Below are 27,668 nucleotides of genomic sequence, written 5' to 3'. Positions count from 1 at the left end.
TGTTCAGGCATCACTTTTGTTGTTGGCTGTGAGTTCATGTTAATGCATCAACAATATGTATTAAATAAGATATCTTTAAACAGAAGCACACATAAAACAAGGTTATGTATTGGCCTGTTGAGTAACTGTCTCCCCTCGGAGCAGTGGCTCAGTATTTGCTAGTTCAGTGTTCGTGACGGCTTTACATGACATAACTGCCCTGAGTAATGAGAACTGACTGTCTCAGCAATGGTTCAAGGGCAGAAAGCCTAGTGGATATTTTTCCATCTCTGCAGCTTTTAACATTTCTTCACTCAAGGCACTCATTTTTAATACTGAACTGGCACTTTTGATGTGGAGAGAAGCTAAAATAAGGCCAAAATGCTCTTCATACTATGTGCTGGGTGGGGACTGTGGTGAGTGTTGGGGATTCAGTGATTAGCGTATGGCCCCGCAGTTCTCTAATGGCTGAGTGTGGGAGTGCAGAGAAATGATCAGTGTGAGGGAATTAATCCTATGTTCCCACATTTTTTGTTTGTTTGTTTGCTTTTTGACACGGAGTTTCACTCTTGTCGCCCAGGCTGAAGTGCAGTGGCGTGATCTCTACTCACTGCAACCTCCGTCTCCCAGGTTCAAGCGATTCTCCTGCCTCAGCCTCCCGAGTAGCTGGGATTACAGGCGCCCACCACCACGCCCGGCTAATTTTTGTATTTTTAGTAGAGACGGAGTTTCACCATGTTGGCCAGGCTGGTCTCGAACTCCTGACCTCATGATCTGCTGCCTCGGCCTCCCAAAGTGCTGGGATTACTGGGTTCCCACAGATTTTAAGACTGGATGTGGTGGCTTATGCCTGTAATCCCAGGATTTTGGGAGGCCGAGGTGGGCAGAACACCTGAACACCTGAGGTCAGGAGTTCGAGACCAGCCTGGCCAACATGGTGAAACCCCGCCTCTACTAAAAATACAGAAAATTAGCTGGGTGTGGTGGCGCATGCCTGTAGTTCCAGCTACTCGGGAGGCTGAGGCACCAGAATCACTTGAACCTGGGAGTTGGAGGTTGTAGTGAGCTGAGATTGCGCCACTGTACTCCAGCCTGGGCAACAGAGCATCTCCCCCTAAAAAAAAAAGACATGCTTCAGAGTATGGTGAGCTGCATAAGGCTTTAGAGGTAATGACATTTTGAGATTTCAATTAAAAATTTTTTGTCTACTTTTTTTTTTTTTTTTTGAGACAGTCTCACTCTTGCTCAGGCTAGAGTGCAGTGGTGCGATCTTGGCTCACTGCAACCTTCGCCTCCTGGATTCAAGCGATTCTTGTGCCTCAGCCTCCTGAGGAGCTGAGATTACAGGCACCTGCCACCACGCCTGGCTAATTTTGTATTTTTAATAGAGATGGGGTTTCTCCATGTTGGTCAGGCTGGTCTCGAACTCCCTACCTCAGGTGATCTGCTTGCCTCGGCCTCCCAAAGTGTTGCGATTATGGGCTTGAGCCACCGCACCGGGCCTAATTTCTTTCTACCGCACCCAGCCTAATTTCTTTCTTTTTTTTGAGACAGAGTCTCATTCTGTCACCCAGGCTGGAGTGCAGTGGGGTGATCTCGTCTCACTGCAGTCTCTACCTTCCAGGCTGAAGCAAGCTTTCCACCTCAGCCCCCTGAGTAGCTAGGACTACAGGAACATGCCACCAGGCCCAGCTAATTTTTGTATTTTTTGTAGAGATGGAGTTTCACGATGTTGGCCAGGCTGGTCTTGAACTCTTCACCTCATGCAATCCGCCTGCCTCAGCCTCCCAAAGTGCTGGGATTACAGGTGTGAGCAACTGCACCCGGCGCGCCCAGCCCAGACCTATTTTCAAAATTAGAAAACTGTGAGGCTTCTGGAAGAAGATGAGAAGAATATCTTCATGACCTGAGTGTGTGCAAAGGTTTCTTAGGGCTCAGGATGCCATAGAGTCACTTAAAAAAGCAAAAAACAAAAAACAAAAAAAACCACACACACAAAGATAAATATGATTGATTACATCAAAATGTAATCACAGACTACTCTAAGAAAATGAATGGGGAAACACAGGGACCTGTTTGACAAAAGACTGATATTCAAGATACATAAAGAACCAATAGGCCAGGCGCGGTGGCTCACATCCTGGCACTTTGGGAGGCCGAGGCGGGGGGATCACTTGAGCTCAGGAGTTCGAGACCAGCCTGAGCAACATAGTGAAACCCCATCTGTACTAAAAATACAAGAATTAGAATTAGCTGGGCGTGATGGCACGTGCCTGTAGTCCCAGTTACTCGGGAGGCTGAGGCTGGAGAATTGCTTGAATCTGGGAGATGGAGGTTGCAGTGAGCCGAGGTTGTGCCACTGCACTCCAGCCTGCGCAACTGAACAAGACTTCATCTCAAAAAACCAGTAGGGCTCCAGGCCTGGGATTGGGCCTCTGCGTCTCTACTCCCTGGGCCTGTGGCTCAGTCCTTGGAGTTGGCGTTTGTTTTTCATGAAGAGTAGTGTGCATTAACAGCTGAGTGGTTTTATCAGCCTGTGTCCTGCCAGCAGTGTATGAGAGTTCCAGTTGGTTGTTGCTTTACATCCTTGCCAACGTTTGGTGTTGTCAGTCTTTTGAGTTATTCTGATGGGTGTGGTGTGTCATGGTCTTAATTTTAGTCCTCAGTCACTAATGGTGTTGAGCACTTCTTCCTGTGCTCATGACAATGTATGTCTTCCTTTGTGGAGTGCCTGCTCAAATCTTTTGCCCATTTTACATTGGGTTGTGTGTCTTTTTATTATTGAGTTGTAGCAGTTATTTATATAACCTTTATATCCTGGTTACCTGTCCTCTGTCTGGTTGCCTATTCATTTTCTTAGAGTTGTCTGATGAACAGAAGTTTTACATTTTGATATAATCAGTTTTCTCTTATATTTTCTTTTGTAGTTATTGCTTTCTGAGTCCTAAGAAATCTTGGCTACCTTCAGGCTGTGAAGATAATCTTTCATGTTTTCTTCTGTAAATTTTTTTTTTTTTTTTTTGAGACGGAGTTTTGCTCTGTCGTCCAGGCTGGAGTGTGGTGATGCCATCTCCGCCCACTGCAACCTCTGCCTCCCAGGTTCAAGCGATTCTCCTGCCCCAGCCTCCCGAGTAGCTGGGATTATAGACATGCGCCACCATGCCCAACTAATTTTTGTATTTTTAGTAGAGACAGGGTTTCACCATGTTGGCCAGGATGGTCTTGAACTCTTGACCTTGTGATCCACCCATCTCGGCCTCCCAACATGCTGGGATTACAGGCGTGAGCCACTGTGCCCGGCCTATAAATTTTATAGTTTTAGTTTTATGTTTAGGCCTATCATCCATCTCTAGTTTATGTGAATGATGTGAGATATAATTAAATATTAATTTTTTTCATATAGATATCCAGTCATTCCAGCACCATTTGTTGAAAATGCTGTTGTATTGCATATTGTAAGATGACTGTACAAATGGTAATTGATTTCTGCACTCCCTTTTCTGTTCCATTGTTCAATCCTTGTGTTAGTACCACACTTTTAATTACTGTAGCTTTTTAGTAAGTCTTGGTCATGTAGTTGTAGGTCTTCCAATTTTGTTGTTTTCAAGCTTGATGTGAATATTCTAAATCCTCTCCCTTTCCATATAAATATTAGAATTATCTTTACCAGTTTTACAGAAAAGTCTGGTAAAATTGTGATTGGGATTGCATTGAATCCATGGATCAATTTGGAAAGAAATGACACCTAAACAGTATTAAGTCTTCAAATATATAACTTGGTGCATTTTCCTTCTTAATTAAGCCTTTTAAAATTTCTTTTTAGGCCGGGCGCGGTGCTTATGCCTGTAATCCCAGCACTTTGGGAGTCTGCAGTGGGCGGATCACTTGAGGTCAGGAGTTCGAGACCAGCCTGGCCAACATGGTGAAACCCTGTCTCTACTAAAAATACAAAAATTAGCCAGGTGTGGTGGCAGGTGCCTGTAGTCTCAGCTACTTGGGAGGGTGAGGCAGGAGAACTGTTTGAACTTGCTCAGGAGGTGGAGGTTGCAGTGAGCCGAGATAGTGCCATTGCACTCCAGCCTGGGCAACAAGAGCAAAACTCTGTCTCAAAAAATAATAATAATAAAAATAAAAATTATGGGCCAGGTGTGGTGGCTCACACCTGTAATCCCAGCAATTTGGGAGGCTGAGGTGGGTGGATCACCTGAGGTAGGGAGTTTGAGACCAGCCTGACCAACATGGAGAAACCCTGTCTCTACGAAAAATACAAAATTTGCCGGGCGTGGTGGCACATGCCTGTAATCCCAGCTACTCTGGAGGCTGAGGCAGGAGAATCACTTGAACCTGGGAGGCAGAGGTTGCAGTGAGCCGAGATGGTGCCATTGCACTCCAGCCTGGGCAAGAAGAGCGAAACTCTGTCTCAAAAAAAAAAAAAAAAAATTCTTTTTAGTTCTGTTTTATAGTTTTCAGTTCAGAAGTCTTATACATATTTTGTTAAATTTATTTCTAGATGTTTCTTACCTTTATTTTAAAATGGAGCCATCATTTGCATCATTCATTACTCCATATGTAATGTGTTATCATTCTCTGCCTGCTTTCAAGATTTTCTCTTTATTTTTGTTTTTTAGCAGTTTGCCTGTGGTGTATCTAGGTGTCATTTTATTTGTATTTATCCGGAGATTTATTCTTGAGATTTGCAGAGCTTCTTAAATCTGTAAATTCATGTCTGTCGGCCAATTTGGGAAATTTGGAGCTATTAGTTTTAAAAATATTTCTTCTGTTCCATTCTCTTTCACTTCTTCTGGGACTTCAATTATATGTGAGTTAGACATTTTGATATTAGCCCATGGGATCCTGAGGTTCTTTCATTCTTTTCAATCTTTTTTTTTTTCTCGAAGTTTGCATTTTGTGAGCAGGAGTGACAATCATTCAGGATGATTTTTGAGATTCCTAGTTCAAGAGTAGTTCCTATTCTTTTGTAGGTGTAGTCAAGTATGGCTTCTAATTCTGCTAGAAGGCTTTTTTGTCGGGGAGGTGGTTGTATGTCCTTTGGCTTTTAAATTTTCTTTTGTGTCTTTCACAGCACAGTTTTCAGAGGGTACCCTTTCTCTTTGGTTTTTTTTTTTTAGATGGAGTCTTGCTCTGTCGCCAGGCTGGAGTGCAGTGGCGCAATCTCGGCTCACTGCAACCTCTGCTCACTGCTACCTCTGCCTCCCGGGTTGAAGCGATTCTCCTGCCTCAGCTTCCTGAGTAGCTGGGACTACAGGCACGCGCCACCATGCCCAGCTGATTTTTGTATTTTTAGTAGAGACTGGGTTTCATCATGTTGGCCAGGCTGTTCTCCATCTCTTGACCTCATGATCCGCCCGCCTTGGCCTCCCAAAGTGCTGGGATAACAGGCGTGAGCCACCGCGCCTGGCCAACAGAGGGTACCCTTTCATTCTTTTTCTCCTCCTCCCCAGAAGGCTTGCCTTTTCAAGACTACCTCATCAAGTTCTGCATGTGTTTAGAAGTGTCTCTCCCTGGCCCTCCCTTCCTCCCTCCTGATTTAACACAATTCTTTGTCGGTGTTTTCCCAATTTAACGCAATTCTTTGTCGGTGTTTTCCCAATTTAACGCAATTCTTGGTCGGTGTTTTCCCAATTTAACGCAATTCTTTGTCGGTGTTTTCCCAATTTAACGCAATTCTTGGTCGGTGTTTTCCCAATTTAACGCAATTCTTGGTCGGTGTTTTCCCAATTTCACGCAATTCTTGGTCGGTGTTTTCCCAATTTAACGCAATTCTTGGTCGGTGTTTTCCCAATTTAACGCAATTCTTGGTCGGTGTTTTCCCAATTTAACGCAATTCTTGGTCGGTGTTTTCCCAATTTAACGCAATTCTTGGTCGGTGTTTTCCCAATTTAACGCAATTCTTGGTCGGTGTTTTCCCAATTTAACGCAATTCTTGGTCGGTGTTTTCCCAATTTAATGCAATTCTTTGTTGGTGTTTTCATACTTACCGTGAGTTTTCTTTTTCAGGGAGATATTTTAGTTCTATCTCAGGCTCTCCATTCTCCTCTTCTCTCTTCTTTTTTTTTGAGACAGAGTCTCATTCTGTCGCCCAGGCTGGAGGGCAGTGGTGTGATCTCTGCTCACTGCAACCTCTGCCCCCCAGGTTCAAACGATTCTCTTGCCTCAGCCTCCTGAGTAGTTGGGATTACAGGCACACGCCACCACGCCCAGCTAATTTTTGTATTTTCAGTAGAGACAGGGTTTCACCATCTTGGCCAGGCTGGTCTCGAACTCCTGACCTCGTGATCCGCCTGCCTCGGCCTCCCAAAGTGTTGGGATTACAGGCATGAGCCACCGCGCCCAGTGTGCCCAGTGCTGTTCTCTCTTCTTTGCATCTCTCCTCCTATCTGGATCCCTCTTTGCTGTCCTTAAAGAGCTGGGACGAGAGGTTGAGAAACATCTCTACAAGAAATTGATGTTTTTCTACTTACGGGTAATTAGAAGCTTGTAGTATTTTCAGTCTTCTAAGTATGTTGAAGATATGAGATGTTGGTGATTTTCTTTGTTTCTCCGGTTGGTTGGTCTGTGTAGTTTTTGGAGTATGTGTTTGGATATTTGGATTTATATAGCTGCCATAATCTTGGCTATGCAGGTAGTCTTTCTTGACACTTCATTCTGAAGGATTTGAAGTCTTTGGACAAATTTTACGATGGGCTGGGTGCAGTGGCTCACGTCTGTAATCCCAGTGTTCTGGGAGGCTGCGCAGGAATATTGCTTGAGCCCAGGAGTTCGAGGCCAGCCTGGGCAACATAGTGAGACCCCTTTCTCTACAAAAAATAAAAAATATGCCATGTGTGGTGTTATATAACTGTAGTCCCAGCTACTCAGGAAGCTGAGTTGGGACGATCACTTGAGCCCAGGAGTTTGAGGGTACAGTGAGCCATCTCACTGCACTGGGTGGCACAGTGAGACTGTCTCAAAAAAAAAAAAGAAAATTTACTATTAATGTCTGCATATCCTTCACCTAGGTTCATAAATTTGTTACTTTTGCTTTATCTACTTGCCTTTTTCTCACTCTACACACACACACACACACACACACACACACACACAATTAGTTGAATGAATTGAGAGTACGTTGCAGAAAACATGACGCTTTACTCCAATACCGCATCATACATCTAGTGATAGGCCATTGTCCTACAGAATCATGATATAATTATCACACTAACCAGCTGTGGTGGTGCACACCTGTAGTCTAAGCTACTCGGGAGGTTGTGGCTGCAGTCTCATATTCAGTCCATCATCAGATTTCTCCCATTGTCCTAATAATATTCTTTATAGCTTTTCTTTATCCCTGATCCAAAATTTCATTGAAGATCACACAGTGCATTTAGTTGTCATGTCTCTTAAGTCTTTATTTATTTATTTATTTATTTATTTATTTATTTATTTATTTATTTTTCGAGATGGAGTCTTGCTCTGTTACCCAGACTGGAGTGCAGTGGCATGATCTTGGCTCACTGCAACCTCCACCTGCTGGGTTCAAGTGATTATCCTGCCTCAGCCTCCCGAGTCGCTGGGACTACAAGTGTGCGCCACCATGCCCGGCTACTTTTTATATTTTTACTAGAGATGGGATTTTTACCATGTTGACCAGGCTGGTCTTGAACTCCTGAGCTCAGATGATCCACCCGCCTTGGCCTCCCAAAGTGCTGGGATTACAGGCGTGGGCCACTGCATCCGGCCTTAAGCCTCTTTTAATATAGAAGAGTTCACCAGCCCTTCTATTTTGTTTTGTTTTTTAAGACACTGATGCTTTGGAGAGTCCAGGCCAATTGCTTTGTAGGTTTCAACTTGTTTGATTATTTCCTAATACTACCTAAGTGATGTGACCTTCTTAGTGCATCCGTCAGGAAGCACATGATGTGACTATAATGGGTGACATTAAGTTTGATTACTTAATAATTAAGGTGGTAACTCCCAGGTTTCTACATTGTAAAGGTATCTTTTGCCGCCCTCCTTTTTATTCCCAAGTAGTTTATTTGGAGATTAGTCCTTTACACAGTAGAGGAGAGGGGAGGGGAGACAGGAAAGGAAAGTTTGACAACAAAGGGCGAGTTATCAAGCCTGTTGCCACTGGGGAACCTAATTCCACTGGGGAAGCTCATGGCTTGGTGATGTCCCACAGAGGGGTAAGAAATTTAGGGTATTTCAACAGCAGCTCCTGTCAGGCACCATTTGAGGGCTGCTGCCAGGGTGGTTCAATTTTCTGGTGCTTACAGCTTGCCATAAACAGGTGCAAAGTAGTCTGGATACCAAAGAAAGCTCTCAGGTAACAAGATGCAGATGTTGGCATTTGGAAGTCAGAATAGGGTGCACTATTGTGGTAAGAGCTTAAGGGATGGCTGGGCGCAGTGGCTAACACCTGTAATCCCAGCACTTTGGGAGGCCGAGGCAGGTGGATCACCTGAGATCAGAAGTTCGAGAGCAGCCTGGCCAACATGACAAAACCCTGTCTCTACTAAAAATACAAAAATTAGCCAGGTGTGGTGGTGGACACCTATAATCCCAGCTATTCGGTAGGCTGAGGCAGGAGAATTGCTTGAATCTGGGAGGTGTAGGTTGCAGTGAGCCGAGATCACGCCAGTCTGCACTCCAGCCTGGGTGACAGAGCGAGACTCCGTCTCAGAAAAAAAAAAAAAAAAAAAAGCTGAAGGGATGATTAGTAGAGCATCCATAGTGTCTCCTATACCTGGGTACCCTAGAACCTAGAGAACCTACAGCTTGAGGCAGGAGCGTATGTGCTATTTTTTTTTCAAGAAGTGTACTTTCAGGAAGCAGAGGTAGGGGAAAGGTGAGTGAAGGGAGAAGGAAGATTAAAGTCAGTTCAAGGGTGCATTTTGAAGTTGGCCTTCCTTGGTGCAAGTACAGTTGGTTGCTTATTCTCCTAAAGCTGTCTCCCAGGAGGATGTATACATAACTGCATTCCAGGGCAATCCATCTAAAGGAAGGGTGGATGGACCCCTCAGCTTCTGTAACTCATTGGAAAAAGGTTTGCTTCATGGCACATTAATTCCCATAGACTTCTAGGTTGTGCATGTGTGGGCACCAGGTGGGCCCACAGGCCCTCACACCTCCAAGGCAAACGGCAAGCCACGGGTGGGAAGTGATAGGTACCCAGTATGAGCAGGAGGTAAGGGACCGTGGGGTTGTGCCTGTGGGCAGGTGGTTATAACCCAGACGTGTTTGATCAGCCCCGTGACAGCTGGAGTGGACAAAGTGACCAAGGGCCTCAAGGACACACAAGGCCAAGAAGATTTGAAGTGCTGCGTAAGATTTGCCTAATGCATTTGGATTCTACCTTTGTTTAATGAGTATGCACACATAAAAAACACTTGAACTTGAGCCCAGGAGTTCAAGACCAACCTGGGCAACACAGTGAGACACTCATCTCTAAAAAAATGAAAAAAAAATTAGCCTGGCATGATAGCACTCACCTGTAGTCCTATCTACTCTGGAGGCTGCAGTGGGAGGATCACCTGAGCCCTGGAGGTCAAGGTTACAGTAAGCTATGATTACACCACTGCATTCCAGCCTGGGTAACAGAGCAAGACCCTGTCTCTTAAATTTTTTTTTTTTTTACTTTTATAATGGAAAAACCATTGTAGACAGTTTTTAGGAAGGAAAGCAGAATAGTAAGACATCTTTTTCAAAGTAAAAGCAAAAAAGGCAAAAAATATTTCATGTTTACTTTATGGACAAAGACAAGATTGTCCTTCAATAAAAGACTGAATTTTTTTTTTTTTTTTTTTTTGAGAAAGAGTCTTGCTCCATCGCCCAGGCTGGAATGCAGTGGTATGGTCTCGGCTCACTGCAACCTCCGCCTCCTGGGTTCAAGCAATTCTCCAGCCTCAGCCCCCTGAGTAGCTGGGACTACAGGCACGCGCCACCGCATCTGGCTGATTTTTGTATTTTTAGTGCAGATGGGGTTTCATCATGTTGACCAGGCTGGTCTTGAACTCCTGACCTCAGGTGATCCGCCTGCCTTGGCCTCCCAAAGTGTTGGGGTTACAGGCGTGAGCCACCGCACCTGGCCGGTTTTTTTAAACTTTAAAACAGATTCACTTGATTTTTCTTCCCTACCCCCCAGCTTTTTTGAGGTATGACTGACAAAATTGTATATATTTAGGGTGTACAGTGTGATGATTTGATCTGTGAAATGATTACCACAGACAAGGTAATTCACAAATCCACCACCTCCCAGAGTTACCCTCTTAGCTAGGACAGGTTGGGTATTGCTTCTCTGAAATGCTTTGGGACCAGAAGTGTTTTGGACTTCAGATTTTGGAATATTTGCATATATATAATCAGATATCTTGGGAAGGGGACCCAAGTCTAAACATGAAATTCATTTGTTTTCAGAACCTAAAGATTTTTTTTTTTTTCTTTTTTTTTGAGATGGAGTCTCGCCTGTTGCCCAGGCTGGAGTGCTGTGGCGCAATCTCGGCTCACTGCAACCTCTGCCTCCCGGGTTCAAGTGATTCTCCCACCTCAGCCTCCCGAGTAGCTGGAATTACAGGCTCGCACCACCACGCCCAGCTAATTTTTGTATTTTTATAAAGATGTTTCACCATGTTGGCCAGGCCGGTCTGGAACTCCTGACCTCAGGTGATCCGCCCGCCTCAGCCTCCCAAAGTGCTGGGATTATAGGTGTCAGCGACTGCATCTGGCTGATAGTTGCATTTTTCTGTTGGAGAAGCTGAATAAACTGTGTGTTGTGTGCCTGCCCTTTTTTTTTTTTCTGTTGAGACAGAGTCAGACACTCTGTCACCCAGGCTGGAGTGCAATGGGGTGGTCATAGCTCACTGCAGCCTCAAACTCCTGAGCTCAAGCGATCCTCCCACATCAGCCTCCTAAGTAGCATAGCACCACGCCTGGCTAATTTTTAAATTTTTTGTATTGATGGGGTTTTGCTGGTTAGGCTAGTCTCAAACTCCTGGGCTCAAGCAGTCCTTCTGCCTTGGCCTCCGAAGGTGCTGGGATTATAGGTTTGAGCCACCATGCCTGGCCATAACCTGTGTTTTGACTATAACACATCATGTTGGCACTCAAAACGTTTTGGATTTTGGAGCATTTTGAATTTTGGATTTTTGGATTAGCGATGTTCCACCTATAAGTACATTTTTTGTTTGCCTTCCCATAAAGAATTTTTTGTAATTTTGATTTTATAGTTATAAATGTAATACATTCTTATTGTAAAAATCACCTTTAATAGCACCACCACAATAGCAAACATGTTAAGAGAAAGGTAGAAGTAGAAGCAGACCTTAAAGAATCTTCAGCAGCTTGAGAGACCACAGCTAACCACTGAGGAACTCTGTTTTGGATTGGAGCAGTGCTTAGAAGTTTATAAATAACTCCTAGGATATTGCATATGGATTCTTTTTTTTTTTTTTTTTTTTTCTGAAATGGAGTCTCGCTCTGTCGCCCAGGCTGGAGTGCAGTGGTGTGATCTCAGCTTACTGCAGCCTCTGCCTCCTGGGTTCAAGCAATTCTTTGCCTCAGCCTCCTGAGTAGCTGGGATTACAGGCGCCCACCACCACGCCTGGCTAATTTTTTTGTATTTTTGGTAGAGAGGGGGTTTCACCGTGTTAGCCAGGATGGTCTCCATCTCCTGACCTTGTGATCCACCCACCTCAGCCTCCCAAAGTGCTGGGATTACAGGCATGAGCCACTGTGCCCGGCCGCATAAGGATTCTTTATGTGATTTTTCAGTAGAGGTTAAACATTCTTTGAGGGTTGTTTTTTTTTCCCCCTTTTATTTATATAGAGGTCAACCAGAATCAAGATGTCTGGGACTGAGGAAGCAATTCTTGGAGGACGTGACAGCCATCCTGCTGCTGGCGGCGGCTCGGTGTTATGCTTTGGACAGGTAACTGGTTCCTTCGTGCCGGGAAAGAAAGAGTAAAGTTAGGGCAAGGCAGTTTGTAGAGCATCGTAGTACATGTGGGAGCAGTACCTAGTACATTTACACAGTACATGTGTGAGCAGCACCTAGTACATTTACACAGTACATGTGTGAGCAGCACCTAGTACATTTACACAGTACATGTGTGAGCAGCACCTAGTACATTTACACAGTACATGTGTGAGCAGTACCTAGTACATTTACACAGTACATGTGTGAGCAGTACCTAGTACATTTACACAGTACATGTGTGAGCTATTTGTTATTATTGGTTTTTCCTTTAGATGCATTTTTTGGGGGTCTTTTGTGAACTCTGGAGGGCATTTTGGAATGTTAGCTATCAAAAGACTGATAGTACTGGGGATTAGATCTAGATTTTAAATTTTTTGGGGGGGATAGATAACAATTGTATGACATCAAATTCAAAATGAAACTATGTGAAAATCTCCCTATTTCCTATTGCCCCTGTGTGCATGCCACCCAGTTCTATTTCTTTTTTTTCGAGACTGAATCTTGCTTTGTCACCCAGGCTGCAGTGCAGTGGTGCGATCTCAGCTCACCGCAACCTCCACCCCCTGGATTCAAGCAATTCTCCTGCCTCAGCCTCCCAAGTCGCTGGGATAACAGGCATGCACCACCATGGCGAGCTAATTTTTATATTTTTAGTAGAGATGGGGTTTAACCATGTTGGCCAGGCTGGTCTCGAACTCCTGACCGCAGGTGATCCGCCTGCCTCGGCCTCCCAAAGTGTTTGGATTACAGGCGTGAGCCACCGCACCTGGGCTTTTTTTTTTTGTATTTTTAATAGAGATGTGGTTTCACCATGTTGGCCGGGGTGGTCTTGAACTCCTGACATCGTGATCCGCCCGCCTCGGCCTCTAAATGCTGGGATTACAGGCGTGAGCCACCGCGCCTGGCTTCAGTTGTCTTTCTTGGAGGCATGGGAAGTTACTGGGGTCATATTCCTTGTAGGGACATTGTGTGTATAGAAAAGAGTTTCTTGCTTTGTCCACCCAAACTCCATCTTTGTCTTTAGCAGAGAGTTATGAGTATTCCTCTCATCCGAATAGGACAAGGGGGACAAAACCCAAATCAGCAAGCAGTAGTGTGTTTCTGTTTGTGCAGGATGGGAAATTGTTGCATTGGAGAAGGCGTCAATCTCTGGAAAGGACAAATAGAAGCAAGGCATCCTACCCCTGTGCTCTTTCCATCCTCGCTTCCTGTGCTGACGTCATTTACAGATCTGGAGGCAGGACATTTTAGCTTCCTAAGCTTCAGAAACATTTATAAGGATGGTAGCAGCAGCTAAGGCAGCAGTTCTCAAAATGCAGTTCTCAAAAACCCTGGGGTTTCCGAAGATCTTTCAGAGTCCAGAAGGTCAAAATTATCTTCATAATAATACTATTTGCCTCTTTCACACTCATTCTCTCATGAGTGAACGGTAGAGTTTTCAGAGACTGCATGATATGTGGTGATGTCACTGCTATGATGCCTAACGGCATGCATGCCTTAAAAGTTTCTGAGTTCTAATTCCTAATAGGATAAATATAACCCACATAAACAAAGGTTCTGGGGGGTCTTTTTAAGAGTATAAAGTCTCCATAAAAGATGGAGACTCAGTGATGTGAGGAGTGGTGGAAGTGTGAATTTAATTTTCTTTTTTGGGGTTGCAGTGCCAGTACACAGCAGAAGAGTACCAGGCCATCCAGAAGGCCCTGAGGCAGAGGCTGGGCCCAGAATACATAAGTAGCCGCATGGCTGGAGGAGGCCAGAAGGTAGGAGAACTCATGTGCCTGGAAAGCAGGCATCCATACGACAGACTCCGACGGTCTTGCCAGTTCCCTCTCTGGGTCCTCAGGGATTCGGAAGTCTCCTGTTACCTGTTCCTGGAGGTCTCCCAGTGCCCCTGGGAGGGGATGGGTTCCAGACTTCATTCTCATCTAAAGGGGCCCGGGCATGGTCTTGACACTTGCGTAACCGCCATCTTAGGATTTTTACATCATCTGTTTTTTGTTTTTTTTTTTTTTTAAAGACAGGGTCTTGCTCTGTCACCTAGGCTGGAGTCCGACCAGTGGTGTCATCTCGGCTCACTGCAGCCTCCACCTCCCAGGCTCAAGCGATCCTCCTGCCTCAGCTTCCTGACTAGCTGGGACTACAGGCACCCGCTACCATGCCTGGTTAATTTTTAAATTTTCTGTAGAGACGACATCTCACCATGTTGCCCAGGCTGGTCTCAAACTGCTGGGCTCAGGTGATCCTCCCACCTCGGCCTCCCAAAGTGTTGGGATTACAGGCGTGGGCCACCATGCCCAGCCTTTAACATCATTTAAAAAAATGTTCCTTTTGCCATTTGCTTCTTTTTTTTTTTGAATTAAACACTTTTGAAAGAACTTATGATTGACACATACTAATTGCATATCATTTGCTTCTAATTTTAACTTCTGTGTGTATTTTTGGTCTTCCATAAAATATGTCAAACTGAGATTTGTACTTTTTGCAAACTGAATTTTAGCAACTGCTGGGTGAGTTCCTCCGCGCAACAGACCATTAGTTCTCGCAGGCTCCATCCAGAAGATTTTTGAAATAAACTCATTGAGAATTTTCTTGAAAAAAAAAATTTTTTTTTTTAAGACTGGGTCTCACTCTGTTGCTTAGGCTGGAGTGCAGCGGCATGATCCTAGCTTACTGCAGCCTTGAGCTCCTGGGCTCAAGTGATCCTCCCACCTCAGCCTCCCGAATAGAATGTTTAAGGGCAGTTTATCCAAAAAAGTAGATGAGGAATAAATTATGTCAATTTTGATTCACATTTAAGTGTGGTAAGGAATTAACACAGCTTTTCCTTAAAAACATTTGTTTTTCTAGGTGTGCTACATTGAGGGTCATCGGGTAATTAATCTGGCCAATGAGATGTTTGGTTACAATGGCTGGGCACACTCCATCACGCAGCAGAATGTGGGTGAGTATGCTCTCCGGCAGTGGGGACTTTTGCACTGTCCAGCTCCTGGTGAAAGTATGCTGGGTGAGGAGGTGAGGTAGGTGGACTCAGTTCCCAGCCGGAGGAATGGTTGTGGCCCAGCGGTCAGTGTCCTCTTCAACTTGCTCTCTTTCCCACTCCTAGATTTTGTTGACCTCAACAATGGCAAGTTCTACGTGGGAGTCTGTGCATTTGTGAGGGTCCAGCTGAAGGTGAGGGGGATGGAGTAGACCTGCTGCCTGGAAGGATCAGTGGGTGGTAGGAGAAGGTGAGCAGGTAGGGGAGTAGGTAGCTGGACAAGGACCCAGGCTCCAGAGTTGTGCCTCAGCCAGCGTTCCCTAGAATGGTGGAATTCAAATACTCTTGCTCATGTGCTCCCTAAAAGAATGGAAAAACTGTTCTTTTGCACATTTTCAAGTTGACACCTACAAGTTTTCACCATACATAAAAATTGTTGCAAAGGGTGTATTTTTTGGCATATGGTAAAATCTGACATTCTAAAATACAATAATTTTACCATCACTGATAAGTTTTTGGAAACTCAACTTTAGGCAAAGCAGGTCCTTTTGTTATAACATTGATAAAAACAAAAATTGGTTTTGTTAATAAGTTGTTTCGCTTAAAGTCACAGTTATTTAAGATGTTAAGTGAGGACTTACCGTAAATCTGTTAGATCTTTGTTAAATATTCCAGTGGACTCTAAATACTATAGAGGATAAGATCTATCATTTATTTGAAGAAATACGATGAACAAGCTTTTTTTTAATCATTAGAAATTTTACATTGTTCTTTCTTTATCTGAACTCATATTTCTATTCTATTTCCCCACTGGTTTTAATCCTAATACATATTTATGGTTGAAAGTTTGGCTAGGCGGGGTGGCTCATTCCTGTAATCCCAGCACTTTGGGAGGCCCAGGTGGAAGGATTGCTTGAGCCCAGGGATTTGAGACCAGCCTGGGCAACATAGCGAAAGCCCGTCTCTACTAAAAATACAAAAAATTAGTCGGGCATGGTGGCATATGCTTGTAGTCCTAGCTACTCAGGAGGCTGAGGTGGGAGGATCACCTGAGCCCAGGAAGTCGAGGCTGTGGTGAGCTGTGATTGTGCCACTGAACTCCTGGGTGAAAAAAAAGAAGTTTTATTGATAGCCTTACTGTGCTTCTCTGCCTTTGCATGTGTATAAAAATAAAAAGTTTTGGTAAATTTTCAGTGCACTTAAGGCTCTAAATATTAAAATACTTCTTTTGGATTTAGTTATATTATAGCTACTGTTAACACACAATTGACCAGACAATTGTGTTTATGGTGAAGAGAAAATATAAATATAGCAAAATTTCGATACTTAGAAAAATTAAAGAGATGAAATCTTGCCACAAAAATAAAAAATTTAAAATATAAAATTTATGGAAAATGTATCTTAATGAGATGGATGGTGCTGTTTTTTCTTTTCAGTTAGTTTATATATCCATATATCCATAATTGAATATTACTTCTTTTTTTTTGGGTGGGGATGGAGTTTTGCTCTTGTTGCCCAGGCTGGGGTGCAATGGTTCAATCTCAGCTCACCGCAACCTCCACCTCCTGGGTTCAAGCGATTATCCTGCCTCAGCCTCCCGAGTAGCTGGGATTACAGGCATGCGCCACCATGCCTGCCTAATTTTTTGTGTGTGTTTTTAGTAGAGATGGGGTTTCTCCATGTTGGTCAGGCTGGTCTGGAACTCACAACCTCAGGTGATCCACCTGCCTCGGCCTCCCAAAGTGCTGGGATTACAGGCGTGAGCCACCACACCCAGCCTACTTATTTCTTGAATGAACAATTCAGCATTAATTCTATTCTTAGTTTTCTAAATAGTACTAAAAAACCTTGTATCTATGAGTGAGTAGCTGAGAATGGAAAGAATTTTTTTATAGTGTCACTCATTTATTTGAGTGCTTTCTGAGTTATTTTTTAAAAATCACAGAGTGCTATCATCAAACATTGTATTTAATTCTCAATCAGCGAATGATGTGCTCAGGTCCACCTTCTCTTTTGGTGAGAGGCAGGGACTGGATGCCAGCTGACTTACAAAAGGATTTGTTCTCCAATCCTTAGAGAACATTAGATCCAATATTCAAATTATCCCTTTGTTTGATATCCCAGAGGTTTTTTTTCCAAGACGTAGTCTCACTCTGTTACCCAGGCTGGAGTGCAATGGCACCATCTCGTCTCACTGCAACCTCTGCCTCCCAGGTTCAAGTGATTCTCCTGCCTCAGTCTCCTGAGTAGCTGGGATTACAGGCGCCTGCCACCACACCTGTCTAATTTTTGTATTTTTAGTAGAGGTGGGGTTTCACCACGTTGACCAGGCTGGTCTTGAACTCCTGACCTCAAGTGATCCACCTCCCTCGACCTCCCAAAGGGCTGGGATTACAGCGTGAGCCACCACGCCCTGCCTGGCCATCTCAGAGGTTTTTTACCTTAGGGTAATGCACACTGATAGGATTTGGGGTGGGTTTCTAATGTGCCCTTTGTGTGTTGGGAAGTTGGGAAGGTAGGATCGTCTTGACACCGTGACCACAGGCACACGTCCAGGCAGCCCAGGTCTAGGAAGCAGCACTGGCGATGGATTCTCACCCAGGCTTCTGCCCGTGCCCCTGTAGCAAGGCCACCCGGTGGGAGATTCCGGCTTTGAACCTGCTGCTTGAGGAACGGGGGAGTTGTGGCGCGCCTGCTGCTCTGGTGTTTGAGTTTGAACTCCTTTTCTGCCCCAGGACGGTTCATATCATGAAGATGTTGGTTATGGTGTCAGTGAGGGCCTCAAGTCTAAGGCTTTGTCTCTGGAGAAGGCGAGGAAGGAGGCGGTGACCGACGGGCTGAAGCGAGCCCTCAGGTGAGCACGAGGCTGGGAGTCTAACCTGCGTCATTTCAGCTCCTGCTTCAGAGCAGGTTTCGATTTTTTTTGGAAGAGTTAATACATCCACATGGTTCAAAAATCTAAGCAGCATGGAAGATAAGTCTCACCCCTGCCCTGGTTCCTGTCTGCCCTGTTTTCCCACTTTTGTTAGTATGTTTTCAATGTTTCTGTTTCAGGCTTCCCTTGCTGGGAATAAGTGGTAGAATCCTGTATTCTCTCTTCTCCGCGCACTCAGTAGCGTGTGCCGGAGGCCTTCCCACTCCTACTGCGAGTGCACAGACCACACCCTCATCCTCTCCGTGCTCCTCAGCAGTCCTCCGCTACGCACAGGTTAGCTTAGTTAACTTGGTTACACAGTCACGCGGATGTCCGTGATAGTCCATTTATGTTGCTATACAGGAATACCGGAGGCTGAGTAATTTATAAATAAAGGAGGTTTGATTGGCTTATGATTCTGTGGATTGTACTGGAAGCCTGGTGCCAGCATCCACTTCTGGTGAGGCCTCAGGAAGCTTCTTCTAATCATGGCAGAGGGCGAAGAGGGAACGTGGAGAGAGAGGGAGCAAGAGAGAGAGGGAAGAGGTCCCAGGCCTATTTATTTATTTTATTGTTGTTTTTCATTTTTTGAGACAGGATCTTGCTCTGTTGCACAGGCTGGGGTGCAGTGGTGCCGTCATTGCTCAATGCAGCCTTGAACTCCTGGGCTTAAGTGATCTTCCCGCCTCAGCCTCCCGAGTAGCTGGGATCACAGACACATGACACCACCCCCAGTTAATTAAAAAAAAATTTTTTTTTTGGAGAGACAGGGTCTCCCTTTGTTGCCTAGGCTGGTCTCAAACTCCTGGGCTCAAGTCATCCTCCTGCCTTGTGCCTCCCAAAGTGCCGGGATCACAGGCATGAGCCATCATGCCCAACCCCCACATTCAAAACCACCAGATCTCTCATGAGCTGAGTGAGAACTCACTCAACACCAAGGGGATGGCACTAAGCTGTTCATGAGGAATCCAGCCCCAGGATCCAGTACCTCCCACCAGGCCACACCCCCGGCATTGGAGGTCATGTTTCAACATGAAATTTGGAGGGGATAAACATCCAAACCATATCCGTGTCTTGAGAATTGAAGTGAATTGAACCAGAAAAACCTATGAGTTCTGTGGGGGAGTCCATAGATCCCAAGTTAAGAACTTTGGTCATGGGAGGTTGTCCTCTTGAGCCCCCGTTCCCCAAGTGTGTGTTACCTACTCCTGTTGGGAAATTGGAGCAGCCTTTGGGGAAAAAAAAAAGAAAAACTCTCTGCAGTTTGTTCTCCATGTCAGGAGGTGGCTGGTGGGTTTTGTGAATGGCGGCTTAATCTTTTCATACTCATCACCTCCGTAAGGGCAGGGATTTGTGTCTTGTTCTCACTGCAGTATTCTCAGAAACTAACACAGTGCAGGAACATGCTAGATGCTTACCAGACATCAATGGGGAATGAATGTTAGGGTCCATTTCCTCTGCTGCACCTGAGAGGCAACCTGTACAAAAGTTGTAACTCTATTCTCTGATATTCATGTGTAACAATTCTTAACCCTGTTTCACTTTTTTTTCTCTTGCCCTTAGGAGTTTTGGGAACGCACTTGGAAACTGTATTCTGGACAAAGACTACCTGAGGTCACTAAATAAGCTTCCACGCCAGGTATATTAGACATGGATGAGCGGAGTGAAGATAATGCGGGAAACTCTTCTGTGTCATGGGTTGAGTATTTGGAGGATGCAAGGAGCAAAAGTGAGGACTTAGCTATTTAGAGGGTCGGGAATGTTTATTTCAGATTTCGAATGTTAGAGATAGCAGGAACTAATCACAAGATTTTACTTTTTTTTAAAGTCACATCATTTGGGCCGGGGGCGGTGGCTCACACCTGTAATCCCAGCACTTTGGGAGGCCGAGGCGGGCGGATCACGAGGTCAGGAGATCGAGACCATCCTGGCTAACACGGTGAAACCCCGTCTCTACTAAAAATACAAAAAATTAGCTGGGTGTGTGGCGGGCGCCTGTAGTCCCAGCTACTCGGGAGGCTGAGGCAGGAGAATGGCGTGAATCCAGGAGGCGGAGGTTGCAGTGAGCCAAGTTCGCGCCACCACACTCCAGCCTGGGCGACAGAGGGAGACTCTGTCTCAAAAAAAAAAAAAAAAAAAAAATCACATCATTTGACAGTAATGTGAGGTCTAGAGAATTTGTGTTATGTGTAGGTAGAGAACTGTGGTTGGGGGTAGTCTGTGAAGCCTCAAAGCGAGCACACAGCCCTCTGCAGCACCACTGTCCTTCCCAGACACTCCCAGCCTCACTGTTGAGCCTTCTTTCTTTTCCTTAGTTCTGGTGTCATTAAGATTTACATGTCCATTATTTCTGTCAATACCTACAACGTGATCTGAGCATTTGCCTTTGCAGAATGGGGTCTGTGGCTGGGCAGTCCTGGAGTCACACTGACCTGCCATGAGTGGCTTCTGGAGTGTTCTTCCTGCCTCATCTGCTCTCCGAGGTCCCTGCCATGTCGCTCCCCAGGGCAGCATTCCCATCCTGTGCCTCAGGGATTCTTGTCCTCATGGAGCCCCACAAGGTGTGTGTCACTGGGCATCTGTAAAAACTCCTTTAAAAACATCATTTTTAAACATTATTGGATTCAGTTTGCTAATATTTTGTTAGACTTTTTTTTTTTTTTTTGAGACGGCGTCTCGCTCTGTCGCCCAGGCTGGAGTGCAGTGGTGTGATCTTGGCTCACTGCAACCTCCGCCTCCCGGGTTCCAGCAATTCTCCTGCCTCAGCCTCCCGAGTAGCTGGGATTACAGGTGTGTACCACCACGCCTGGCTAATTTTTGTATTTTTTTAGTAGAGACGGGGTTTCACCATCTTGGTCAGGCTGGTCTTGATCTCCTGACCTCGTGATTCGCCTGCCTCGGCCTCCCAAAGTGCTGGGATTACAGGCGTGAGCCCCTGCGCCCGGCCTTTGTTAGGCATTTTTGCATCTATGTTTATGAGAGATATTAGTCAAGTTTTCTTTTTTTTTTTTTTTTTTTTTTTGAGATAGTCTCACTCTGTCGCCCAGGCTGGAGTGCAGTGGCACGATCTCGGCTCACTGCAAGCTCCGCTTCCCGGGTTCACGCCATTCTCCTGCCTCAGCCTCCCAAGTCGCTGGGACTACAGGTGCCAGCCACCACGCCCGGCTTATTTTTTTATTTTTAGTAGATGGGGTTTCGCCCTGTTGGCCAGGCTGCTCTTGAACTCCTGACCTCAAGTGATCCGCCTGCCTCAGCCTCCCAAAGTTCTGGGATGACAGGCGTGAGCCACTGCACCGGGCGTTTTCTTTTTTTAAATTGTAGCAAATAAAGCACATCACATTTTAACTATTTTTAGTGTGTGGTTGAGTAGTGTTAAGTGTATTCACATTGTTGTGAAATTGATCTGCAGAACTAAGACCCTGTACCCATGAAACAAGAACTCCGCATTTCCCCCTTTCCCAGACCCTTGTAACTACTTCCACTTTCTTTCTTTTTCTTTCCTTTTTTTTTTTTTTAATTTATTTCATGAAAGATGAGGTCTTGCTCTGTCAGCCAGGCTGGAATGCAGGAGTGCGATCATAATTCACTGCATCCTTGAACTCCTGGGCCCAAGGGATCCTCCTGGATCCCCCTGCCTCAGCCTCTCAAGTGGCTAGGACTGCAGGTATGTGCCAGCACACCTAGCTGATTTATTTTTTAAACAATTATTACTTTTTTTTTGTAGAGACAGAATTTCTCAGGGCTGGTCATGAACTGCTGGGCTCATGTGATCCTCCTGCCTCAGCCTTCCAAAGCGCTGGGATTACAGCATGGGCCACTGCACCTGGACCCAGCTAATTAACTTTTTTTTTTTTTTTTTTTTTTAGAGTTCTTGCTGTGTTGCCGAGGCCGGTCTTGATTTTTTTTTCTTTTTTAAAAAATCAGGTTGGGCGCTATGGCTCCTGCCTGTAATCCTAGCACTTTGGGAGGCCGAGGTGGTTAGATCACTCGAGCCTAGGAGTTTGAGACCACCCTGGCCAACATGGTGAAACCCTGTCTCTACTAAAAAATACAAAAATTAGCTGGGCATGGTGGTCAGCCTGTCTGTAATCCCAGCTCTTCTGGAGGCTGAGGCATGAGAATCGCTTGAACCTGGGAGGTGGAGGCTGCAGTGAACCAAGATCGCACTACTGCACTCCAGCCTGGGAGACAGAGTGAGATTCTGTCTCAATAATAATAAAATAAAAATAAAATACTTTTTTGTGTGTGGACATGCAGTTTTTGCTGTTGCCCAGGCTAGTCTCAAACTCTTGGCTGCAAGCAATCCTCCCACTCAGCCTCCTTAAGTGCTGAGATTATAGGTGTATGTGTCTACTTTCTGTTTCTATGAATTTGTCTACTCTGGATACCTCATGTAAATGGCATCACATAATTTTTGCTTTTTGTGACTGGCTTATTTCACTTAGCATTAATGCCCTTAAGATTCATCCATGTAGTAGTGTGTATCAGAATTCCCTTCTTTTTATGGCTGAATATGAATATTCCATTGTATATATAGACCACATTTTGTTTATGCATTCATTTGTTGATGGGCATTTGGGTTGCTTTCAACCTCTTGGCTATTGTGAATAATGCTGTGAATGAGGGTGTGTAACTCTCTTTGAGATCTTGTTTTCAATTCTTTTAGACATATTCTGAAGGGGATTGCTGGGTCATATGGTAATCCTATTTTTAATTTTTTGAGGAGCTGCCATACTGATTTTCATAGCAGTTGCCCCATTTTACAGTTCCACCAACAGTGCACATGAGTTCAGATTTTTCTAAATCCTAACCAGCACTTGTTATTTTCTGAGTTGTTTTTTTTTTGCTAACCTAATGGGCGTGATATTTTATTGTGGTTATGATTTGCATACCCCCTGATGATTAATGATGTTGACCATATTTTCTTTTTTGAGACAGAATCTCACTCTGTTACCCAGGCTGGAGTGCAGTGGCACAATCTTGGTTCACTGCAACCTCCGCCTCTGGGTTCAGACAATTCTGTCTCAGCCTCCCAAGTAGCTGGGACTATAGGCGCCTGCCACCATGCCGGGCTAATTTTTGTATTTTTAGTAGAGACGGGGTTTCACCATGTTGGTCAGGCTGGTCTCAAACTCCTGACCTCAGGTGATCCGCCCGCCTTGGCCTCCCAAAGTAATGGGATTACAGGTGTGAGCCCCCGCACCCAGCCAACCATATTTTCATATGCTTGTTGGCCATCTGTTTATCGTCTTTGGAGAAATGTCTATTCAAGTCTTTTGTCATTTTATTTTGTTTTATTATTTTAATTTAATTTCTTTTATTCATCCCATCTCATCTCATCTCATGACAAGATCTCACTCTGTCACCCAGGCTGGAATGCAGTGATCTGATCATGGCTTGGCTCACTGGAGCCTCGACATCCTGGGCTTGAGTGATCCTCCCACACAGGCTGGAGGGCAGTCGTGTGATCTTGGCTCACTGCAGCCTCTATATCCCGGACTCAAATGATCCTCCTGCCTTAGCCTCCCAAGTAGCTGGGACTATAGGCATTTGCCACCATGCCAGGCTAATTTTTTTATTTTTTGTACAGAATACAAAAAATTTTACCATGTTGCCCAGGCTGGTCTCAAACTCCTGGCCTCAAGTGATCCACCTGCCTTGGCCTCCCAAAATGCTGGGATAACAGGTGTGACCAACCACATGTGGCCCAACTGCTATTTTTATTGAGCTTTTTCGTATTGTTTTTGTATTCTCTCTTTCACTTATGTTTGCTCTCATCTTTTTAGAATTTCCTTTCTTCTAGCTTTGGGTGTAACTTTTTTTTCTAGTTCTTTGAGGTATAACGTAGATTTGAGATCTTTTTTTTTTAATGTGTGTGTAACTTCCCTCTTAAGACTTCTTTCACTGCACCCCAGGGGTTTGGTAGGTTGTGTTGTAGTATTCATTTGTCTCAGGGAATTCTTTTAAGTTGCCTTGTTACATTTCCTTTGACTTTAAGAGTGTGGTGTTTAATTTCTACTGATTTGTGGATTTTCCAGTTTTCTTTCTGCTGTTGATTTCTAGTTTTCTTCCATTGTGATTGAAAAGATGCTTTATATGAGTCCAATCTTGAGTTTGTTAGGACTTGTTTTGTGGCCTAACATGTGATCTGTGTTGGAGAATGTTCCACATGTACTTGAGAAGAATGTATTTTCTGCTGTTGGTGGGTGGAATGTTATGTATATGACTGTCAGGTCCAGTTGGCCTATAGTATCGTTCAAATACTCTATCGCCTTATTCATCTTTTGTTTGGTTGTTTTATCTATTATTGAAAGTTGAGTAGTGAAGTCTCCTACTATTATTGTATTGCTTTTATTTCACCTTACAATCCTCTCAAAGTTTGCTTCATATATTTAGGACCTCTGGTGTTTCGTGCATAAATATTTATAATTGTTATATCTTCTTGGTGAATTGACATTCTTTTTTTTTTTGAGACGGAGTCTCGCTTTGTCGCCCGGGCTGGAGTGCAGTGGCCCGATCTCAGCTCACTGCAGGCTCTGCCTCCTGGGTTCACACCATTCTCCTGCCTCTGCCTCCTGAGTAGCTGGGACTACAGGCGCCCACCACCACGCCTGGCTAATTTTTTGTATTTTTAGTAGAGACGGGGTTTCACCATGTTAGCCAGGATGGTCTCGATCTCCTGACCTCGTGATCTGCCCACCTCGGCCTCCCAAAGTGCTGGGATTATAGGCGTGAGCCACTGCACCTGGCTGACATTCTTATCATTATATAATACCCTCGTCTCCTATAACAGTTTTTTTTTTTTTTGAGACGGAGTCTTGCTCTGTCACCCAGGCTAGAGTGCAGTGGTGCGATCTTGGCTCACTGCATCCTTCGCCTCCCGGGTTCAAGCAATTCTGCCTCAGCCTCCTGAGTAGCTGGAACTACAGGCGTGTGCTACCATGCCCGGCTAATTTTTTTTTTTTTTTTTTGAGACAGACTTTTTGCTCTTGTTGCCCAGGCTGGGGTGCAATTGTGTGATCTCGGCTCACTGCCATCTCTGCCTCCCAGGTTCAGGCGATTCTTCTACCTCAGCCTCCCAACTAGCTAGGACTACAGGTGTGCATCACCATGCCCAGCTAATTTTTTTTATTTTGTAGAGAGGGGGTTTTACCATGTTGGTCAGGCTGATCTCGAACTCCTAACCTCAGGTGATCCGCCCACCTCGGCCTCTCAAGGTGTTGGGATTACAGGCGTGAGCCACCACGCCCAGCCCAAATTTTTTTTTTTTTTTTTTTTTTTTTTTTTTAAACAGAGTCTTGCTGTGTCGCCCAGGCTGGAGTGCAGTGGCGCTATCTTGGCTCACTGCAACCTCTGCCTCCCGGGATCAAGCGATTCTCGTGCCTCAGCCTCCTGAGTAGCTGGGACTACAGGCGCATACCACCACACCCAACTGATGTTTTGTATTTTTAGTAGAGCGGGGTTTTGCTGTGTTGGCCAGGCTGGTCTCAAACTCCTGGGCTCAAGTGATCAATCCACCTGCCTTGCCTCCCAAAGTGCTGGGATTACAGGTGTGAGCCACTGAGCCTGGCCCCAAATTTCTCCTTTTTTTTTTGTTGAGACGGAGTTTCGCTCTTGTCACCAAGGCTGGAGTGCAATGTTGTGAACACTGCAACCTCTGCCTCGTGGGTTCAAGTGATTCTCCAGCCTCAGCCTCCCAAGTAACTGGGATTACAGGCACCCGCCACTATGCCTGGCTAATTTTTGTACTTTTAGTAGAAACAGGGTTTCGCCATGTTGGCCAGGGTGATCTCGAACTTCTGACCTCAAGTGATCCACCTGCCTCAGCCTCCCAAAGTGTTGGGATTACAGGCATGAACCACCATTTCATAAGTGAGCACAGCTGTTCACCTCCCAGATAGGGAATCAGAGCTTTACCAGCAGCCCAGAAGCCCCATTTTGCCCTCTTCCAGTCACTGCCTTGCTTTCCTTTTTTCAAAAGTAACTACTGTCCTGTCTTCTATTCTGACTTCCATGGATTATTTTTTCCTGGTTTTGAACTTTATATATGTAAAGTTCACAAATGGAATTGTACTGTAAGTGGAATTGTACAGTTCATATTTTAAGAAAATTGACCGAAGTATGAAAAAGAACATAAAGACATGTAGACAAGTGCACGTATCATCCACGCTCAGCTTGATGAATTTTCCAACCAAACGCATCCACATAGCCAACATCTGAATCAAGACACTACCAGTACCGAGGAGGCCCCGCTGTGTTCCTTGCAGTCACTGCCATCCCCTGCTCTCCTTCACTCTGAGCAAACCACCTTTAACAACACAGATTGGCCGGGTGTGGTGGCCCACACCTGCTTCAGGAGGCCAAGGAAGAAGGACTGCCTGAGCCCAGGAGTTGGAGACCAGCCAGGACAACATAGTGGGACGAAATAAAAATATCTCTACGAAATAAAAATAAAAATCAAAATTAGCTGGGCCTGGTGGTGCGCGCCTGTAGTCCCAGCTGCTTGGGAGGCTGAGCTGGGAGAATCATTTGAGCCTCGGAGACCCAGGCTGCAGTGAGCTGTGATTACGCCACTGCACTCCAGCCTGGCCCACAGAGCGAGACCCTCTCTCAAAAAACAAAACAAAAAACAAAGAAAGCCACCAATTTGTTTTTATTGTTATGTACTTTTTTGGAATCCTACAGTTTGAACTCTTTGTATCTTACTTGAATTCAGCATGGTTGTGAGATTCATTCATGGTGCGAGCAGCAGTTTCATTGCTGTATAATTTTCTTTTGCATGAGTATGTGGCAATTTATTTTTCTAGTCTTTTCCTAGTAGACATTTTGGTTTTTGTAGCTTGTGGCTGTTTTGATTAGAGCTGCTGTTAGCATTCTTTTGCTGTACACTTGCACTCATTTTTGTTGGGAATTATTGGGTGAGAAGATAGGTACATGTTTCGTTTTAGTAGGTTCTTCCTGTTTTCCTGTATGGTTGTATTAATTCACACCCCACGTGGCATTGTGTAAGTTCCAATTGTTCATATCTTTGACAGCACTTGGTATTGCCAGTCTTTCATATTTTTCAAAGCTCGTTTCTTTTTTTTGAGACACAGTCTTGCTCTGTCGCCCAGACTGGAGTGCGGTGGTGCGATCTCCGCCCACTGCAACCTCTGCCTCCCTGGTTTAAGTGATTCTCCTGCCTCAGCCTCCCGAGTAGCTGGGATTATTGGTGTGTGCCACCATGCCCAGCTAATTTTTTTTTTTTTTTTTTTGTATTTTTAGTAGAGACAGGCTGTTACTCAGGAGTTCCTTCGATTTTTTTTTTTTTTTTTGTATTTTTGTATTTTTGCCATGTTGGCCAGGCTGGTCTTGAACTCCTGGACTCAAGTGATCTGCCTCGGCTTGCCAAAGTGCTGGGATTACAGGCATGAGCCAACGTGCCTGGCCAAAGCTCATTTCTTTTTAAACTACTCATTTATCTTTCAATGTAGATATGAAATCTGCACTATAATTTTCATTTTCAGGTCAAAATGTAATCATCTTAATCCCTCATATTCAAACAATTATTTCATCAGCATCAGTTTTATGAATTGAGAGATGTTTTCCCAAGTAAGAACGTTCTGGATTTCTGTAGGAATCCATGTGGAAATGAAACCATTTGCCCTGTGCCACGCAGCACAGGACTGTCCCTTCTCATGTTGATGAGATACAGAACAGCCCCGTACTGGAAGATCCCCTTGCAGCCTTGGCTGGCAGCCGGCGTCCGTGCCTCCCAAGTGTTCTTCCCTCTGTCGTTTGAAGGGTTCTTCGTGATGCCACAGCGTGCCCGAGGCTCCCTC

At 44.9% G+C, this 27,668-nt stretch overlaps 1 protein-coding gene across 18 annotated transcripts in view; it reads left to right on the top strand.

Moving 5' to 3' along the window:
• RAD52 (RAD52 homolog, DNA repair protein) overlaps window positions 1-27,668 on the top strand; it is a 79,961-nt gene that overhangs the window by 47,367 nt on the left and 4,926 nt on the right. For 13 of the 18 annotated variants that reach the window (XM_063672301.1, XM_054442663.2, XM_063672298.1 and 10 more), the window contains 6 exons: window positions 11,804-11,905; window positions 13,615-13,716; window positions 14,804-14,897; window positions 15,060-15,127; window positions 17,669-17,787; window positions 19,411-19,486. In XM_063672301.1, the coding sequence (XP_063528371.1) occupies window positions 11,822-11,905; window positions 13,615-13,716; window positions 14,804-14,897; window positions 15,060-15,127; window positions 17,669-17,787; window positions 19,411-19,486 (543 nt within the window). In that variant the 5' untranslated portion in view covers window positions 11,804-11,821. Of the gene's footprint in view, window positions 1-8,981; window positions 9,304-11,803; window positions 11,906-13,614; window positions 13,717-14,803; window positions 14,898-15,059; window positions 15,128-17,668; window positions 17,788-17,987; window positions 18,142-19,410; window positions 19,487-20,239; window positions 20,409-21,379; window positions 21,466-27,668 lie in introns of those variants that run through there. The other 5 variants (XM_063672307.1, XM_063672306.1, XR_010127746.1 and 2 more) reach the window with 4 other exon arrangements.

The sequence above is a fragment of the Pongo pygmaeus genome, chromosome 10 (assembly GCF_028885625.2).
Source record: "Pongo pygmaeus isolate AG05252 chromosome 10, NHGRI_mPonPyg2-v2.0_pri, whole genome shotgun sequence".
In the NCBI taxonomy this organism is placed as follows: Eukaryota; Metazoa; Chordata; class Mammalia; order Primates; family Hominidae; genus Pongo; species Pongo pygmaeus.
The sequence above is the reverse complement of the archived record's forward strand: the minus strand, read 5'-3'. Positions and strand labels throughout refer to the sequence as shown.